Source organism: Micromys minutus (assembly GCF_963924665.1).
Source record: "Micromys minutus genome assembly, chromosome: 22".
Classification (NCBI taxonomy): domain Eukaryota; kingdom Metazoa; phylum Chordata; class Mammalia; order Rodentia; family Muridae; genus Micromys; species Micromys minutus.
In genome coordinates, this window is record NC_137957.1 from 43,100,393 (window position 1) to 43,119,023 (window position 18,631).

At 39.3% G+C, this 18,631-nt stretch overlaps 1 protein-coding gene across 1 annotated transcript in view; it reads left to right on the top strand.

Moving 5' to 3' along the window:
* PARPBP (PARP1 binding protein) overlaps positions 1–18,631 on the top strand; it is a gene marked incomplete at both ends in the record, with an annotated part of 40,840 nt that overhangs the window by 11,394 nt on the left and 10,815 nt on the right. Inside the window, 3 exons of the mRNA XM_080935596.1 lie at positions 5,792–5,962; positions 7,093–7,247; positions 16,014–16,194. Of these exons, the coding sequence (XP_080791722.1) occupies positions 5,792–5,962; positions 7,093–7,247; positions 16,014–16,194 (507 nt within the window). The remainder of the gene's footprint in view (positions 1–5,791; positions 5,963–7,092; positions 7,248–16,013; positions 16,195–18,631) is intronic.

Consider the following 18,631-nt stretch of genomic DNA (forward strand, 5'->3'; position numbering starts at 1 on the left):
GCTATGTTCCATAACTGATGGTGTTCTTACGGCTGTCTAGGTTGTGCACACGACTCCAAAGGAGTACCATGGCCAGTGTTGTCCTAGCCAGGGTTACCTGGAATAATGTGCCAGGGGCCTCTGACCCCAAGTAACCATGAGCTATGTTTATTAGAGTTTCTGCATTTGAAGTCAGCAAACTCTTACTGATGTATTTGTGAAGTCCCGCCTTCATGGCTGTCCCCTCCAATAATGTCAGCAGTTGATGAGCCCTTCTCTTTGTTCTCAGGGAACACTGCTGAGTCTTCCAGAGACTCATCTAAGCAAAGTGCACCTTAAAGAACAGACTCTGTCTTTGCCTTTCACTGAAGCTTACTTGCTTCCTGGATTTAATAATGTGCTTTTCTCTTTATGTCTCCTTTTTCTTTTTCTGCCTATTTAAAGGTTACCAGACGTCCATGACGTGTGTATGCCTGAAATTCTTCTGCATTCATTTTCTGGAAAAATCAAAAAGGATAAGCACATGTCTAATGTCTCTATGTGTCTCCTGAAGTAGTTATGTGGCTCTGTTGACGGCAGTCTTTAGGGGCTCTGGAATTTTCTTTTTCTTCCTTTGTCTTCCTAGTGCTCCGCTGTTCTCTCACCTTTCCCTGTGTGTGTTGTATCTCTAATAGAAAGTTGTGTTGATTTAGTGTTAATGTTTTCTAAGAAATAACTTCATGACCGATAAGGAATGTTTCACTTTCGGAATATTTCACATTAGGAAATAGAAATTCAGGTTGTCCTGAATGGGCAGATCCCTCTAATATAAAATGTGGTTTACACTCTGCAGTCATCAGCAGAGCCCCGTGGGAGGCTCTCGGCACGTTTCCCAGCAGCCCTTTACTTGATGGAGTTTTTGATGCATGCAGTTATGATCCTTGCCTGAATCAGTTGTTTCTTGGCATTCGTATAACTCTGAGTTTTTGATTTGTAATGTCTTTACCAATTACCTTCAGTCACCAAAGCTTTATCTTGTCTAATGGGGTAAACAGAGTTTGTGAAGGCCATTGCCTAAACACTACCACTTTAGGACCTGGTCTGATGGAGCTGCGTAAGAGGAAATTAGATTCTTCTCTTTGGTGTTGTTTGTTCATTTGGTGCTTAATGTTGCTGTACTTTAATGCTAAAATGGACAGAGCCCACTGAAGTGCCCTAGTGTCTTTTCTCATGTGTCCTATTAGACTTTTCGAGACTTTCTTGTTTCTGGAAAAAAAAATATTGTAGTCCTACCATGAATGTTTTCTGACCAGAATATCAGATTTTTTTGTAGTAATTTTTATTTGCTTTTTCTTTGTTTTTGTTCTTGTCCTAAATATTTTGCAAATGCTAATCAAGCATTCTTTGTTTTTTACTTAATGAGCGTATGCCAATATATCCAATGAGAACAGAGTACTGTCTTATGGACCTTGTCTCTGATACTCTTCTTACAGACTGTATGTGTGTGTGCGCTCGCGCATGCACACGTGCATGTAAATGCACCGGGTGGATGCCACACATACTTGTGGATGTCAGATGTCAGAGGACAGTTTGTATAGGAGTTGGTCCCCTTCTACCGCTGTTTGTGATGTAGGGCTCAAACTCAGTTCTTGAGGCCCAGTGGCCAGCATTACACCTACATCAGTAGCGCAGTGTCTATGTTCTTTCTTTCTTAAGTATGTTGTAAGGAGGACACAGCAACTGTCATGCTCTTTCAAGAAAAAGGACTGACTTTGTGTGAAATGATGTAAGCTCTTAAGTATGTAAAGCAGTGTCCTGATGACCAGCTGTAACAGGCTGAATAGTCACTGTGCTCACAGATACTCTGGTTTTATAAACAAAGAGATAGTGGAGGTATGTAGCTGAGTGGTAAAATGTCTAAGAACCTGTGGCTGGCCCTGGGTTTGAGATCCTTGACTCCATCTCAAACACAAGTACAAACCAAGACAAAGACAAAACGAACCAACAAACACAAACACACACACACACATACAAAACCATGCCATTAAAAAGCAGCTTCTATATTTTCTTTTAAGTCACACTATATATATTACTTAGTAAATCTACTTTCTATAATCATGAAAGTTCAGGCCAAACATAGGCAGTCATTAGCAGCATGTGGCTTTCATAACCCCTTTAGTGTGAAAAAGCTAGAAAGTGTCTATAAAGTCTGATGACTGATGCCGGCTCAGGTTGATGTTATGAGAAAGCCACTGAATGAGGGCCAATTGCTCCACATTAAGCTTGCTTCCTAACTTTTCTTTTTTATTTATTTAATGTAGATGAGTACACAGTAGCTGTCTTCAGACACACCAGAATAGGGCATCAGATCCCATTACAGATGGTTGGGAGCCACCATGTGGTTGCTGGGAATTGAACTCTGGACCTCTGGAACAGTGCAGTCAGTTTTTAACCACTGAGGCAACCTCTAGCCCACTTCCTTACTTTTCAGACTGATCTTGACTTTCAGGAAGTGAATGAAAATGGCAGACCAACCAGTCTGAAGATGATGGTCCACTGTTCTAAGGAGGAACACCATCTCTGACTACCAAAGCAAATTTAAGATCCGGCCCTAACAAATGTCTGCTTTATGGTGTTCTAATGAGGGAAGGTGGAAGAAAACATAAAATAAATCTTTTCACATCACATGAGTCTGTGTCAAGCTATAGTCAAGTGTCAGTACCAGCAAGGAGATGCTCTTCTGCACATCAGTCTAGCTTTAGAAACTTTGTTAGGAGCACTGCCACAACACACACACACACACACACACACACACAGTAAAAAGAGACTGCTTTTTAAAAAAATAGAACTTGATGTAACAATACCTTTTAATACTGTTCAGCCACCAAAGGTAGAGTTGTAAAATGCACACTTAGCATCTCCAGGACCTCCAGCTGACCACGCCTTGTCTATGTCATGTCCTGTCCTGAAGGGATGTTCCCAGCCTTACTGACATCAGCTTCCCCCATTTCACCTTGTGTTCTTTGTCTCATTTCTAGGGACCTTCTTAAGGCTTGTGCCTGACTTACAAGGTGTCTTTAGAAATCAGTATACCATAGGTTCTAAAGAGACTTTTGGGGATGCAGTCTTACAAAGGTATATTCAGATTATTAGATATATTTACTAACGGTACACCAAAATCTTCATATGGAACAGTAAGATGAATTTAAGAAATACTCTTTATTTTATGTTATTTGATTTTATTTTACCCTACTTTCCCTCTGAAAGCTATTGCTTTAGAAATTCTGAGGTAATAAAGTGGAATATACAAAATTGTTCCCTGCCACGTATTTAGGCAAATAAAAGTTCTTAATCTAATGAGTGCTTTGTCATTACACATAAGCATTTATGTGCTAAATAGAAACATTTTTTAGCAAGGAAAGCAAGTAAAATGTTGACTTCAAATTAAGGTTAGGTACTTGTATCTCAGTAAGAGTTAAAGGAGACTAAGGGCAGAATCAATTTATTAAGCAAATTTATAGTACTCCCATTTTTGATGTCTTGCTAAAGCTCTAGTCTTGTGGATTTTTTCAATTTGGGTTTTTGCTTCTGGATGTCATAACAGTATTGGAAAACTGCTTTTCCAAGGATTTTTTTAAAAAACCCACTTGTATGTACAAGAGCACAGAAACCATAACTGCCGTGTTATCTGACCATAATGAGAGGGATGCAGGTCCAGCTGCAGCCAGAACTTAAAGAAGTCCTCCATCTGTGAAGGCTCTAAGATGCCTTTCCCCAGTGTTTGCTCAGCAGCATAATCAGAGAAATGGAATTTGTAAGCCTTAAATAGTAAGTTGTAGGTGTGGAAGCTTAAAGTTTGGCTTCACACACACACACACACACACACACACACACACACATGCAGTGCGCATTGTTGTTCTTTGCAAAAAGATACTTCTTTGACTTAGGCCAAGAGCAGCACTGGTCTATGCATATAAACACATATATTTAGAAGGTAGTTTGATAATTACCATATGCATTTAGTAAAATGACAATAATAGATCTTTTCCCACCTCTCTTGGCCTTACAGCCTCCCTAGTCCCAGGCTTTTGACTAGGTACAGCACCAGGCACGAATTCCATTCTGTAACATGAATCTCAAATTCAGTCAGAAAGTGTCTAGTTACATCCATAACAATCAAGCAGCACTGTTGTACCTGTGGGTACGTGTCTTATGTCCATCTGATAGTATGCATACTGCTTGAAGAGACCTTTTGACAACCTGTCCCTACCAGTAGCCTGCATAGTACCTTCAAGAACTATGCAAAAACTAACAAGGAGTCTTGCTCTAGCTTGAACCAAAGTATGTTGTGTCTTCAGGCATAGGGTCTGATTCTCTAGTTCTGGTAGGCGGTCAGGAGCAGTGATGGTAGCCTGTGCTTTGAGGGTCTGGAAATCTTCTTGACCAACAGTTCATAGGGAGGTATTCCAACACTTACACTGACTAAGAAAATTTAAATAAAGAAAATGCTTTCCTTCAGTTTGGAGAAGGATACATTATGGGCCTTTAGATTTCTGATGTTATTGGAACATTTACGAATATTTTGTTTTGACCATGAATTGAGCTCAGCATTTGTAAATCCACTGTTTGAAGGAATGGATTAGATTTCCAGTATATGATATGACAGAACCAGAAACAAATGATTTCAGAGCTGTAGTTGATAGTCAGAGTTGAAAGGGAAAGAACAAAGAGAATCCATAAGAAGAGTTTAATTTTGCTATGGTCTAGCTGTCTTTCCTTCCTTCCTTCCCTCCTTCCTTCCTTCCTTCCTTCCTTCCTTCCTTCCTTCCTTCCTTCCTTCCTTCCTTCTTCCTCCCTCCCTCTCTCCCTCCCTTTTTTCCTTCCTTCCTTCTTTCCTTCCTTTCGTTGATTATGTTTTGGTGTCAAATCTAACTTTTCTGCCCAGTGCTAGGATTTAAGGAATTTTCTCCTGTTTTGTTCTAAAAGCTGTACAGCTAGTTATATTGTAAATTTAAAGTTATGATCCATTTTGAGTTAATTTCCATAAAGGGTATGAGCTTTAGAGTGAGGTTCATGTGCTGCCATATGAATGTTGGAGACCTGTCGTCACAATCCCATAATATTGATACTTTTGGTGTTTTGTATGCCTTTGTCTATCTGCTTCTGGATTCTTTTCAAATTCATCAGTCTTTCTGTGTACACTTCTCTATCTTGATTATTATAATTCTGTAGAAACTCTTAAGATTATCTCACATATTTAATGTTTTTATGTGACTTACATATTTCTTAGTAAATTTGTTAATGCTCCCAGAAGTCAGTTAATATCAACACTCACTAAATTTCATTGTTTTCTAAGTATTTATTTCATTCATTTTGATCGTTATTTTATAATGTCAAAGTCATTATCTAGTAGTTCTCAAAAACGTAAGCAGCATTTAACTTTAGCTCTGTTTCTGGCATTGCAATGGGATGTAGACTTGGGGTCAGTGGCAAGATGGCTTCTGCTCTAAGGTTCTGGAATCTGTATTGTTGGCTGTATTTCCTGGCAGGCTAATCCAGGGAAATAAGGTAGAACCTCACCAGATAGGTCTTGCTGCGATGTCCTTTTATAGAATTTTGTAAAGGTAATTTTCCAGTAATCCCTGTAGTTTGTATTTGCCTGTTATTAAGAAAGAATACATTGTCCAGTTTGTTTCCAGTTTGTCTGGCTCTTCCTTTTGCCTAAAGAATGGGATGCAGTGTGTGATTGGTTGATTCTAAATGTTCTTACTGCATATTTAAGAAAAGGCTTAGAACAACTTAGTACAGAAATAATGGATGCTCTCCTGTACAGGTACGGCTATGGGCAAAGAAAATTTTCTTTTCATATTTGAGCCTGCTAGTGAATTCAAAGAATGACCTGGCTCTGGCTTATATTCTCAACATTCCTGATCGAGGACTGGGAAGAGAAGCCTTCACCAACTTGAAGCATGCTGCTCAAGAGAAACAGTTGTCTATGTTTTTGGTATGGATGCTCGCATTTTCAGGACTTGTAATTATAATAAAACAATTTTTAAGTAGTTAATTTATGTTTTATCTTCATATTTGAAAATCCATTAATTTTTAATTTTTCCTCTGTCTTTCAAGTTAGGAAGTGAGAATTTCTGTCAAGCAGTATTTCCTACAAAAATATATTCCATAGGCCATTATCCCAAATAAATGTCCAGGTTTTCTCCTCTTTTCTCTTATTTACTTTTTCCTTCTTTCTTATCTTTACTTTGAGAGGCTTTGTTATGTGGCCCAAGTTGATCACAGATTCTCAGTTCCCCTGCCTGCGTTTCACAAGTGCCAGGTTATAAACATGCACTACTGTGCCTGGCTTTGATAGACAGTCATCAGACATGGCATATGTGATGTTTGTTTACATGATGTGTATCTGTCTGTATATCAGGAGTTTTGAGAAGTCCTTCAGTGAAGTAACTTCCTTATAAACAATAACTTTGTTACTTCATCTGTGATTCCTCAAGCTGTTTGACCAAAGAACTTTCCCACAAATTACTGACATTTTATAATGTGCTTTGTAAAGGGTAATTGGGAGATCTGCTTTTGGAACATTTCATCTTTTCGATGTAGGTGTTCCTGGGCATAGCTATCACAAACACACTTTTATCAGTGCAAAGACAGATCTTTCACTGTGTATCCTGGGGTGTAAGAGCTTGCTGGAATCTAGTGGCTATTTAGTACAAATTTTATTTCATAGCAGAGGTAATGTAAAGGTTTGGACCCATTGGAAACAATGGAGTAGTTGACACTGAAAATGGATTTCTTCTATGTAATGATTTCAGAAGCTAATTATCATGTAGATGAAACTATATTCATGAAAAACTGTATAGTCAGAGGTCTGCTCTTCATATGAACATATCCCTTCATCCTGGCTTCGCCATGCTCGGCATGTCAGTTTCATCCCCAGCTACTTGCTGTGGTCTCACCCTACCTAGGATGGAGTCCATGTCTGTTCCTCAGCGTGTGACATGATTGTGCTTTGTTGGCACTGCGTACCTAGGATTATATAAACGGACCGAGCTTCATGATCTCTATTGTGGTTTAACCTTCAACGTCATTAAAGGTTACTAAGTTATTCATTTTCCTTTGCAGATGGCCACATCATTTATTAGGACATTAGAACTTGGAGGGAAAGGATATGCGCCATCACCATCACATCCTCTGTGGGCACATGCAAAGGGCCTGTCTAAGTTTATTAATTTCATTGACAAGCTAGATGAAATTCTTGGAGAGATACCAAATCCCAGGTAACAATTTATAAATCATAAATGTTTGTTGTTAATCTGTCTTTAAAACTTCACAGAATCAGAGTTAGGAAGGGAGGTGATACTGAAATTACCAAGAATCAGACCAAAGCACAGGTAGAAGAAATAAAATACCAAAATGGAAAAAAAAATCATAACTACACAGCCGTCCTCTCTAAATATCTGCTTTGTGTAAAAACCCGAAGATATGTTCAAATTGAGTTTGTTTAGTGAAGATGGTTATTGCTCATTGTTATTTAAAAGAAATACTTTTCTCAGAACTGGAAATGACCAAGTAATTTTTAAAATAAAATTTTTAGCAATGAGACCAATACCAAGAATGAGGAAGAAAATGGAAAAGATGATGAATTTCATATTCTGGTTTTTGCTATTTTTCATCTTCTTACATCTACAAGTGTTTGGTTTATCTAGGATTTGTTTTATGTGACATTAGAGATGAACATACTTTTTAAATCAAGAAGACTTCCATTTATAGTAAAGATATGTTAGATGTTTATAGTAACTTGGGGGGACTGGAGTAGATTTAGCTATTGTGGATTACTGCCATTTTGATTAGTGAGCCATGGCCTTGTTCAAATAGAAGTAGCTGGCACTTACTGAACATTGCATGGGGCATGGTTTTAAACTGTTTTCTGTAGACTATCCCTTGGTCAGTATGAAGCTTCACATGGTGTTACTATTCTAAGTTCAGAGATGAAGAGACTGCAGTGTGGGATCAAGCAGTTCGCCCTGGGTTACACTGCCATTAAGTGGCAGAGCCTGGACTTGAGTCAGTCAGTTCAGTTTCTGATACACACTTTTTTTTTTTTCTAATTCTGAGATACTTATTTCCACTCCGTTCCACATTATTTATTCATTGAAAATGTTGTATTTGTTTTCCTTTTTACTTAATGTATGTGTGTGCCTTTATGGATGGGGTGGAGTACAAGTGTGTCATGCCGTGGGAATGGTGGTCAGAGGACAGTCTACAAGAGTTCATTCTCTCCTACCCTGCGCATCCCAGGGATTGAACTCAGGTTGTCAGTCTGGCAGCTGAGCCGATCTGCTAAGGGTTTTGTTCTGAATTTCATTGAATCTTATGTTACCTTCGCCTGCTGGGCCTTTGTCAGGGTGGTGACTAGAGAGCTCCCTCAGCACCTTGGGAATTTTCTTTGCCTCTTTCTTATTTCTGAACCTCATGGTTTTACTTTCCATTGGTAAGTTTTCCTTTGCTCACATGGATTCTTAACAAACAGCACACTTGGACAAGTGGGATGGCTCAGCAGGTAAAGGCAGCTGCCAAAACCTGATGACTAAGTTGATTCCTGCATCGGCCAGTAGGAGAGACTCAGCTCCTGAAAGTTGTCCTCTGCCTGCCACATGAGTGCCATGCATGCTTTGCCCCCTTCCCCATCCCCAATAAGAAGAGAGAAGAACAAAAGGATAAGAATACATAAAAGCAGAAGGAAACCAACACCTTTATTCTCACATTTGACTTATATGGTCTTATATTTTATCTTTGTAAGATTATTAACCATGCTTAACTTAAGCTGCATATACTGACTCACACATGTTCCAAGCACTTGAGGGGCTGAGACAAGTAAATTACCTTGAGCTCCAGTATGAGACTTTCCTTTGAGGATGAACAATAAGAACAAAAAATAAAGCAAGAAGGAAGGACGTACATTTTTACCTGCTATCTAGTGGTGCTTGTTTAAGGATTTTTTTTGGTTAGAGTGTCGTTCTGTCTTGTTCTGTGTTAGAGTATCCCCGAAGGGACGGTGATTTGAACCTGGCTTTTCCTGCTTGAAAGTGCGGCTGTGTAAGGCTGATCAGTAGCTTTGTGAAGTGGGCTTAATGACCCATCAGCCCTGTCACTAGGAACTTAACTCTGTGCATTCCTTCTCTGAATCTTTCCAAATGTCCCCCAGATCCATTGGTTAGCCTCTGAAAGCCATCGCCAGGCTCGTGATGGACACGCAGACACTGAGATGTCAGTTCCGTGTGAAGATTTTATTCCCTCTTTCCCCTTGCTGCCCCGGACTGTGTCCTGCCTTGCTTACTCTTCGGGTGACCCTGTGGCACATGGGCTTCACTGCTGCGAGTAGGAGGGGATCTAGGGTACCACTGTTCCACATGCACACGCAGGTTTTTAGCTTCCCTTGCTGCAGGGTTTCTGGATCTGAGGTCCGCACTAGTGGGCCTTGAACAGTGGCCTGCATTTATCGTGTGTATATACACATATATTGTTCTGGGTAGTTAGTGCTTGTCTATCTGCTTTCTGTCTTTCCATATGTTGAGGAAATGTCTCTACTGTTACTAGTATTGTCTTCTATTTTCTTTTTTTGATAATTCTTACGTTTATTGCAAAAATCAAACAAACAAAAAAAAAAACAAACCCAAACAAACTTGTCCTTCAGCCATTCATTAGAGAACATGGGTACTTGCTTGCTCAGCCGCCATGTTAGTACAGAGAAGACATTCACCATAACTGGACGGGGTACTTGGTGGTGGGGATAGTAATGGACCTACACCCTGAAGAATGTGCCAGTGGTGGTGGGTTCATAGGACGTATTTTCTTTTTCTGAATTTATATTAAAAAAAAACTGGTTTGTTCTTTTTTTGACTTCAGTAAGGCTTAGGGAGAAAGCAAAATAAATGCATATATTCAGTTTAATAAATTTTTGTTAAAATTTTGGTGGGCTATATGGTTGGGGAAATTGACCAAACAATTAGAAATATATTTCCTTTCTAGGCACCTAGGATGAGAGAATATATTTCTTCAATTTAGCAACCATTTATTTAAAGTATTCATGAATACTTACCTCATCTTCTGGGGAAGACACTAAAGAAGTGGGTATCTAAACAATGTCTGCAAGTGGGAGTCTCCTTAAACAGTTTTGTTTTCTTCGTTTTATAATTCAACACACAAGACTAGTAAAAACTAGCAGAAGACAGAGTGAGAAGGACCTACATCGGTCTGGTTTGTTGGAGTCTGTGATAGGATGCCAGGAAAACGTGCCTGGAAAAGGGTTGCATTAAGGTTAATCTAAGGACAGACTTGCCGTGAGCCCGACGTGGGGATGCCAATAGCTTAGTGGATGTTTGCCCTACTGGTTGTGCATTTTGTCTTACAGTTTTACACTTTGTCTTGACTTGTACTTAATCCATAGTCTATGAGGATAGTAAGAAAACTACCTGCCACAAGCTATATTTTCTGTTCCAGTTCCTTCTCCATCTTTTTGCTCAGACTGAGGAAAAGTGCCGTTCTTTATTTCCCCTTCTCTTTTGCAGTCACTTCTTCCCAGGCAGCAAGAGCTTGCTGGTTGTGTTCACTAGCGTGCTGGCCATGGCAGTCTGAGGTGCACAGCAGAGTGTAGTTCTGTTAACTCTGGGGCTCTCACACTGCTCTCCCTCCTCCTCTGTCAGTGCTCTCCAGGATCTGGAGGCTTTGACTCCTCATATTTGGTCACTTGTTAGAACTCCTAACTCCTGTGACTCCAGCTACCCGAGTTTAATACAGACTTACACGTCTGTAAGTCTCTGCTTTAGCTTGACATTTGTTTGTCTATCTATCTATCTATCTATCTATCTATCTATCTATCTATCTATCTATCTATCTAATCTATTATTTTTAACACGTTTACATCTGTGTCCCCATGCCTGTAGCTCCAGCCTTATTTCTGGGTTTTGCCGCCCTGTTCGGTCCTCTCCTTTTCCTCTGGGCCCTTCCCCTCTCTGAGTTGTTCATCCTGCCTTTAGTCCTGTGCTGCTCAGTCCTGCCAGCACACTGATGTCAGTGGGACCTTCTGGATGGCCTTTGGCAGTACCGTGATTAAAGACCTTCAGGATTCCATCCTAGGAACAGGACAAGACCTCAGGAATCGGGGCCAGTATGCAGAGTATGCATAACCTGACTTCTATCTCTCTGCTTTCTGTCTCCTCTTTTTTCTTCCACCGTACAACTCAAGAGATAACGATGGTTTTAATTCTTGTGTCTGATGGTAAGTTTGTGCTTGTCTTATAAAGGAAACAGTGTGATAGTCTTTTATTCCAAGGAAGAGAGAAGATACGTAGCTAGAAGAGAAGAGGGGAAGGAAGAAAATGCCATCTGACACCTACTGTGCTCTGTGCGCTCTTCATGAAGCCATTTTAGCTAAGCTGGCTGCATTTCTGAACTTTGCCAGTAGATGCCACCATAAAATGCATGCTATACTTTTACCTGAAAAATATCTTGGAAGCTTCAGTTTATAAATTAATTAGTTTCTATTGTTAAGAATTTAAAAATACTATACTTTAGGCTTACTAAACACAGCTTTTAAATGAATGCCTGTGTTATATATTAGGCTAAATATGTGGTTCCAGAATATTAATTTGGCTGGAAATGGCCCATCTCACGTATTGCTAATTATTGTTTTGTTTGAAAATACTTCAGAAATGTTCTTATACTACTTAATGCACCTTTAATCATATTTAATTTTAAAAAGTATTAAAGCGAATAGTTATCAAATTCTCGAGCACATAATGGCAGAGCCAGACAGTGTGTTTAGTAAAATAAGGAGCAGTGACGCAGATGAAAATGTCTGTTTCAGGATTTCCGAGGGTGTCCTCCAACCACGTTCCTTTTGAACTGTGCTTTTCATCGCTGCCTCACTGTGCTTTGTGCATGGGACTGTGGTGTGCTGGAGCTGGGAACCTCAGTTTAGTTCTCCAATCTAATTCCCCTTGAATGTTTATCTAAATTAGCAAAAAAGAAACAACTCATTCTTCCTTTCACTTTTCCATTCCAGCTCCCTCTGTACTTTTAGTCTCGCTCCACTCCCCCACCAGCGTTACTCGTGTTGGAAAGCCAGCACAGAGCACAGAAAGAAAGCCCTGGGTACTGGGTTAAGACTTCCGGGGCTGCCAGGTTCTAAGGGCTCCAGCTTGAATGAAGCTCCCACATTACCAAATAGACACCAGAGAGTCTAATGGTTGGCTTTATTAGGGAATCAATGAATTAGTCATAGTAGCAGTGTTTAGAATGCTTGCTAATGGCCAACATGTTAACCTTGGCAAGCAGTGGAAATATAAGTCTTCTAAATCTTTTCCTAGAAACAATCTCCATTTTGAGAATTCAGCAATTTTGTTCTTATACAAGGAATGGGGGGAAATAAATGATAACATTTTCCTAACGTGTGAAGATTTTATTCTTATAATTTGCAACTAAGACATTCTTTTACCTTTAATTAGTCTTTGACTCTCTATCAGTTTTTTTTTTTTTGTTTATTTGTAGCTTTAATAAACACATGTAATTGACCTAGCTACTTCAATAAAAGAATACACTTAAAACCACCTGGAAGACCATCTTTAATAAAAAGGATCTTTACCAGGCCGGTAACCTTCCCCAGCGTCACCTCAATTGGCAGAAGTCCTGTGAACTGTACCTACTGTGCTAGCATTCCCTATTAGTGTTGGCACTTAGAGGGCTCCTTAACGTCATGTAGCCTATATAGTATGTATAGCAGTTCACAACTATGGGAACAAGTCTAGTCTAGTTAGGGAAAACCAACCAGAATTAGAATTGCACAAACATTATTGACAAGACTTCAGTACTTATAAAAGACATTTAGTTTAAAATGTTGATACAGCACATTCAATAGCTATATATGCATATAGTGTATTTTATAGTTGTCAGGTTTTTTGGATAGTCATCCTTAATGGCCCTAAACAAGCACTATGATCAACGAATACTAGTTTTATTCAAAAGGACTGATTACAGATTTGTCAATTTTTGTACATTAGTAGCTAACAACCAAGTCAGTAACACATAAACACACGTTATGTAAAGAAAAATAAATTGCTGCCCCTTAGGCATAATAGTAGCAGCTTGTCACTACCAATCCACATCATTTGCTTCACTGAAGTCTGTAAACCATGACTTTTATACTTATCTGAGCAACAGAAGGACTTAAGAGCAGCATCACATATTATAAGTAAGTTTTACAAATAAAGAAACCAAAGTACTTTGCATAACTTACTACAGACTCTTTCAGAAGAGGAGTTCCCAGAACAAAACAAAGTGCCAAAGTGTCAACTATGGATTGGTTTTGGCTATAGTTCATCCAATTCATCTGTTCTTTGAGTAGAAATATAAGTTTAAGTTTAAAGTAATAGCTGAAAAGAAAGTTCTTATGTAAGTAACGTGGTTCATAGAACCAGCCTAGACTTCTGGTTACAGAACTAAGACAGACAAAATACCAGGAATTACCCTTTCTTTAACAATGCTGGAACACATTTTTAAATGCTTCTTAATGCTTTGGATGACTAGGCAAATAAAATGTAGGCCAAGAGTCAGGTGAAGAAAAGTTAGAGACAAGTCAAAAACGGAGCCAGTCACATAGTGTACTTAGTGAACTGGAGATTGTATTCTCCCTTCCCTCCCTCCCTCCCTCCCTCCCTCCCTCCCTCCCTCCCTCCCTCCCTCCCTCCCTCCGTGTGTGTGTGTGTGTGTGTGTATGTGTGTGTGTGTGTGTGTGTGTGTGTGTGTGAAGATGTGTACCCATGAGTGGGAGTCTCACTGGCATCTGGGTTGCAGAGTAGGCTGTGGAAGCCGGCCGTGGGCCCCAGGGATCTGCTTCCTTCGCCTTCCTAGCTCCGTGATTCCTCTACATACCACTACACGGGCCTTTTTTGTGTGTGCTGGGGATCAAATTCAGATACTCATGCCCCTGTGATAAACATTTTACCCATGGAAACAGTCTCTCCAGCCCAGAAAAAATTCTCTTTGTCTAACCATTAACAATACTATGGCACAGTATTGGGGCAGCTCAAATTGCAGGTCTGATACATAATCACCCTGTAGGCATGATTCCTCGGCATAAAGATGGACTAAGAATGAAGACTGTCTAATCCGATAAAAGGATTCCTATAAAAACCTAGTTATTATAAAGTGTTTTAGCACTCAGTGTAAGATTCACTGGCGAGCTCCTGGGTCACCATTTCTTTGAAGCCCAGTATTTGATGGACAGTTCAAATCAGTGTGGCAAGAAAAATAAACGCTAGGTAAAATAATTAAAAGAAATAAAGCTATTGGGTAGTAATATGATTATATTGGTACAAAATTCAGACTCTTAAAAAACATTAAGCAGTAGAATTTAACTATTGCTCTGTTTATAATGAATAAACTGCAGACAAACTCCTTTGTATATTACCACTCTATAGGAAAAAATCTTTAGAAAAAAGTTTCTCAAATTAGAAAGTGAAGACTAAACCTAGTAAGAATCATAGTAACTCCTTCCGTCCTGAGGAGTTAATCAAACGTGGAGCTCTCTGTCTGCCTCTCCCACCTCGCTGCCTGTTCAGCACTCCACCCCCATTAGGCAATAGAAAACAAATTTGTCTTCAGGAAAAGGCCATTTATCCTACCCGTTTGCCACTCACAGCTTACCACACTAGCTCTTGCTAGTTCTCTTCCCAGGGAAAGAGTGGAGATATTTGAAGATTTTCCTCTCATCTTATAAAGCTCAGTGAGATGTCTCCTCAAGGAATAGATTCCTCCCTCAGCTGATTTTTGCATGAAATGCTTCCCACATTTCTCCAGCATAAAAGTCATCTGTGGTACCAATGCAGTTACATAGCATCATTCTTGGAGAAAGTGATTTAGTAAGTTAGTGTTTTAGATAAGACTGAATATGATTCTTATGCTAGAAAACATGGCAGAGACTGATAGTGAACTGCTGTTGGACTTCAGTTCTCTGTGATTGTCTCATAAATTTCCTTGTCTTCTTGGCCCAAATATTTACCTGATCAATCTTACTTCACATGATTGTTAGAATACCTAAGATGTATAATCTGTCATATGGTATTGAGGATGAAAACTTCAATTGATAGGCTTTCCTTTATGCTACTACAAAAGAGAAGTTTGGTAGCACGCCCAAGGTACAGGGAGCAGAGCTGTCAAGTCTTCATGTCAAACCAGACTGCTGTCTTGTTGGGCACAGCCTTTTCAGGGATACCTCATGACTTCAATGGAAACTCCACTTCTACTGTTGGACACCTCTAGTTTTTGATTCACAACAGACCAAGATCCATTCTCCTGTGCAGTTTTCACACCGGACCCATGCCAGTCTTGTAGAGTAGGAGCTGCAATCCAGATTCAGGCATAGAAAGAAACATTGATTGCAGGTTTTGGAAAACACTAGTCTATTGGCTGTAGCTGGTTAAGGTTTTGGTTTTCTTTGGATCATACTGACTTGCTTAATTTCCTCTTCTATATATAATAATTCTTCATGCATGCTAGTATGGTATTTCTTTTGGGTTGGCTTTCTTCTTTCCTTCTCCTTTCCTGGAATACTATGTGATCTAGGACAAGTTATTAATCTTTATGAGAATCAGTAGCAGCTTGTTGAGTTGGTTTTAAGATTAATGAACATTCTAGGCATTCAGTGGGAGGTGACTTGGTTTTCTTGTCTTAGTATTATGTACATACTTTTAAGTATTCTGGGTATATAGAAATTCATCTGATCTATCATTATATTTTATACGTAGTTAAAATATGTTTTTCAGCTTTTATATCAAGGAAGATTTAATTTATGGCATTTTGGGTTTTAGAAAAACTTTTTGTTTCTTGTGGTTTTTATTTTTTCCTTAAATGATTTGCTATTTGATCTATAAGATCAAAGGTGTGTTTTGGAAAGGTGTTGATTAACACTGAGAATTAAGTCTGAAGTTTATAAACATACCATCACTTACAAAATGATTACAAGCAACTCTTATTTCTATCTGCAGCCTTGCAGGGGATCGGATCTTATCGGTGATAAAGATGCATCTGCTCAAAGGCCACAGCAGTGGGGAGTCTTTTTCTAAAGCAGTAGAGGAGGTTGCTCAGGATTTGAATTTGAGGATTAAAAATATTATTAATTCTCAAGAAGGTGTAGCTGTCAGTGCCACCAACATCAGTCCTGTCCCGGTAATGGATTTATTCTTTATTGTCCTTTATAAAACATAATCTCCTCTGTTGCAGAAATTGTTTGCTGTTGCTACTTAAGTCAGGAGATGTACTTTTTATGTTTTAATTTTCTCAATAGGATTATGTTCAACTTAGGGTAAATCATAATATCTTTAGTAAATTGCATTTGTTAAAGAGGCATTGGATAATCTCTGGTATCTCTTAATGCTTAAGGTGCTTAGGGCTACTTTTCAGTAATTGTTCCTATAATAGCATTCTTTTTCTATTTACTTGGATTCAAAATAATAGTCTTGTTTTTGACCAGTACTCTTTTCTCTGCAAGGCAGCAACAGTCCCATTAGGGCAGGTTTTATAATCAGAAGTTGAGTTTTCATTTATAGTTATATAATTTTTTATTACTAACTACATTTTCAGTTGATTACAAGTCAATCTTGTCAATTTTAATAGATTATTGCTAAAGAAGTGAACCACCATGACTTTAACTACAGAACAAAATCTTAGTGTATGTATGATAGTAGATCTGCTTTTTTCATTTTCTTTTCTTTGTTTTTATTTGAGACAACTGTGTAGCCCAGGTTGATTTGGAACTCCCTATGTTTCCCAGGCCAGCCTCAAACTCTTAGCATAGTCTTCTGGCTGAAACTACACTTGCAAATCATTGTGCCTGTCTGTACAGTAGGGTTTATTTGGTTAACAAAGGCCCTTTCATTGGCTATTAGCATGGAAGGCAGTGCAGGAAGGAAGACTTGCTTTCCCTATTTATTCATTCTTTCATCCACAGGCCTTGGTGGTCATTTTTTTCTATTTTCCTGCAAAAATGTGGCTTCTCAGATTTACTTCAAAGGCATCATGGGGAAGATTCTGGGATCCTACCCTATTTATTTCATGTGCATGCCAACATTTTGAGTGACTACGTTGGCACAAAGCACAAGGGAGCAATCACTGCAAGTGTAAGCCAGGAACCACTGCCATCTCAGATCGCTCTCTGCCAGTCTCCTCTACAGCAACAGAATCCAGACACAAGCCACCTGTTGTTAGTTTTGTGTTTCCCACTAAATCACAAATCTTGAAAAGCCAGTCAAATGATACTCAGTGAAGGTACTGTTAGCAAGGTGGCATGTGCTGACGCTGATCTATAAACTATGTGGTAAGTACCAGGTCATGGTAGGCTCCTGGTTTTACTTTGAGCAGCGTGGTGCACTACAGTTCATCTGGTGGCCTGAGCTGTCAAATGGAGAAAAGAGCTGTCAAATGGATGAAGACTGAGGGGACTGGCAGAGGTGCCACCTGAAAGATTATCTCTGATAGTTAGGCACAGAGTCCCTCACCCCAGAGCCAGGGCACCGTTACTGTTCCTCTTTTGTCAGTGACTGTGTCATGAACATAGACGAGCTAAGCATCTCCTCAGCGACCTGAGGGAACATAATTAGTAGGTTATTTGAAACCTAACAAAAATGCCTGAGTTTATGCTCATGTGTACCTGTGTGTGATTTTGCATTGTCAGATTTATTGTCTGTCTAATTACTACACTTTCCAGCTCTCCCTTTTTAATGTCTTCTTTATCTCTAGTGCTATTTAGTTTAGGCTATTTCATTTCAAAACTAATTTATTGTATTCTGTATAACTGCTGCAGTGTGTCCATATTAGACAAATTTTACCCTAAGATATATTTTATACATTGCTTTTGTTGATTTTTCTAAAGTCTAAATAAGATTATTGTACTTGCTTAATAAAGCAGGATGCTTTACCTTTGCTCCAGGCTGAGCCATAACATGGGTACATAGCGTACAGGGTTTCTGCAGACTCCTTCATGGAACTCTTTCTCACCTAGGGACCTAACTTCTCCTTCACCTGAGTCCCTCCTCTCTCTGGCTGCTCTCCAAGGCTGCCCTTCTCTCCATAGCAATGGCCATTGTCTTTGGGTGCACCACAGTGTATATACACATTGGAAATATCACAGCACTGTAACGAAACTTCCTGAAGCTATTTATCTTATCTAGGGGACTGGGATTTCTTGAAGGTACTAGTTTTCACCTTTGAAGCTTTAGTTTCCTAAAATAAGGCTTAGAACATAGAATACTTACACATTTTCATTTGATTAATCTTTTGGTTTTGCCTTTGTGAGACTGGGTCTCATTATAAGCCAGGCTGATTGACAACTTAAGTAACTAAACAAGCCTCAGACTCTGGCTTTGTCTGCTCCTCCCCAGCGAGGGGCACAGGCATGCACTGCCGCTTCTGGCTCGTGAGGGTCTTTAGCGCATGTGAGTTTGTTTGGGATTGCCGGAACGCCATGCCCCGTTTTCTAAAAGAGAAAAGTACACAGAGATTAAGAGTCATGGGGTTGAGGCCTAACTAGATAGTGATTAGATTTTTCTGTTTTAAAGTCGAATGTTATTTATATCAGAAACAAATGTCTTCCTTTGATGATATTCTT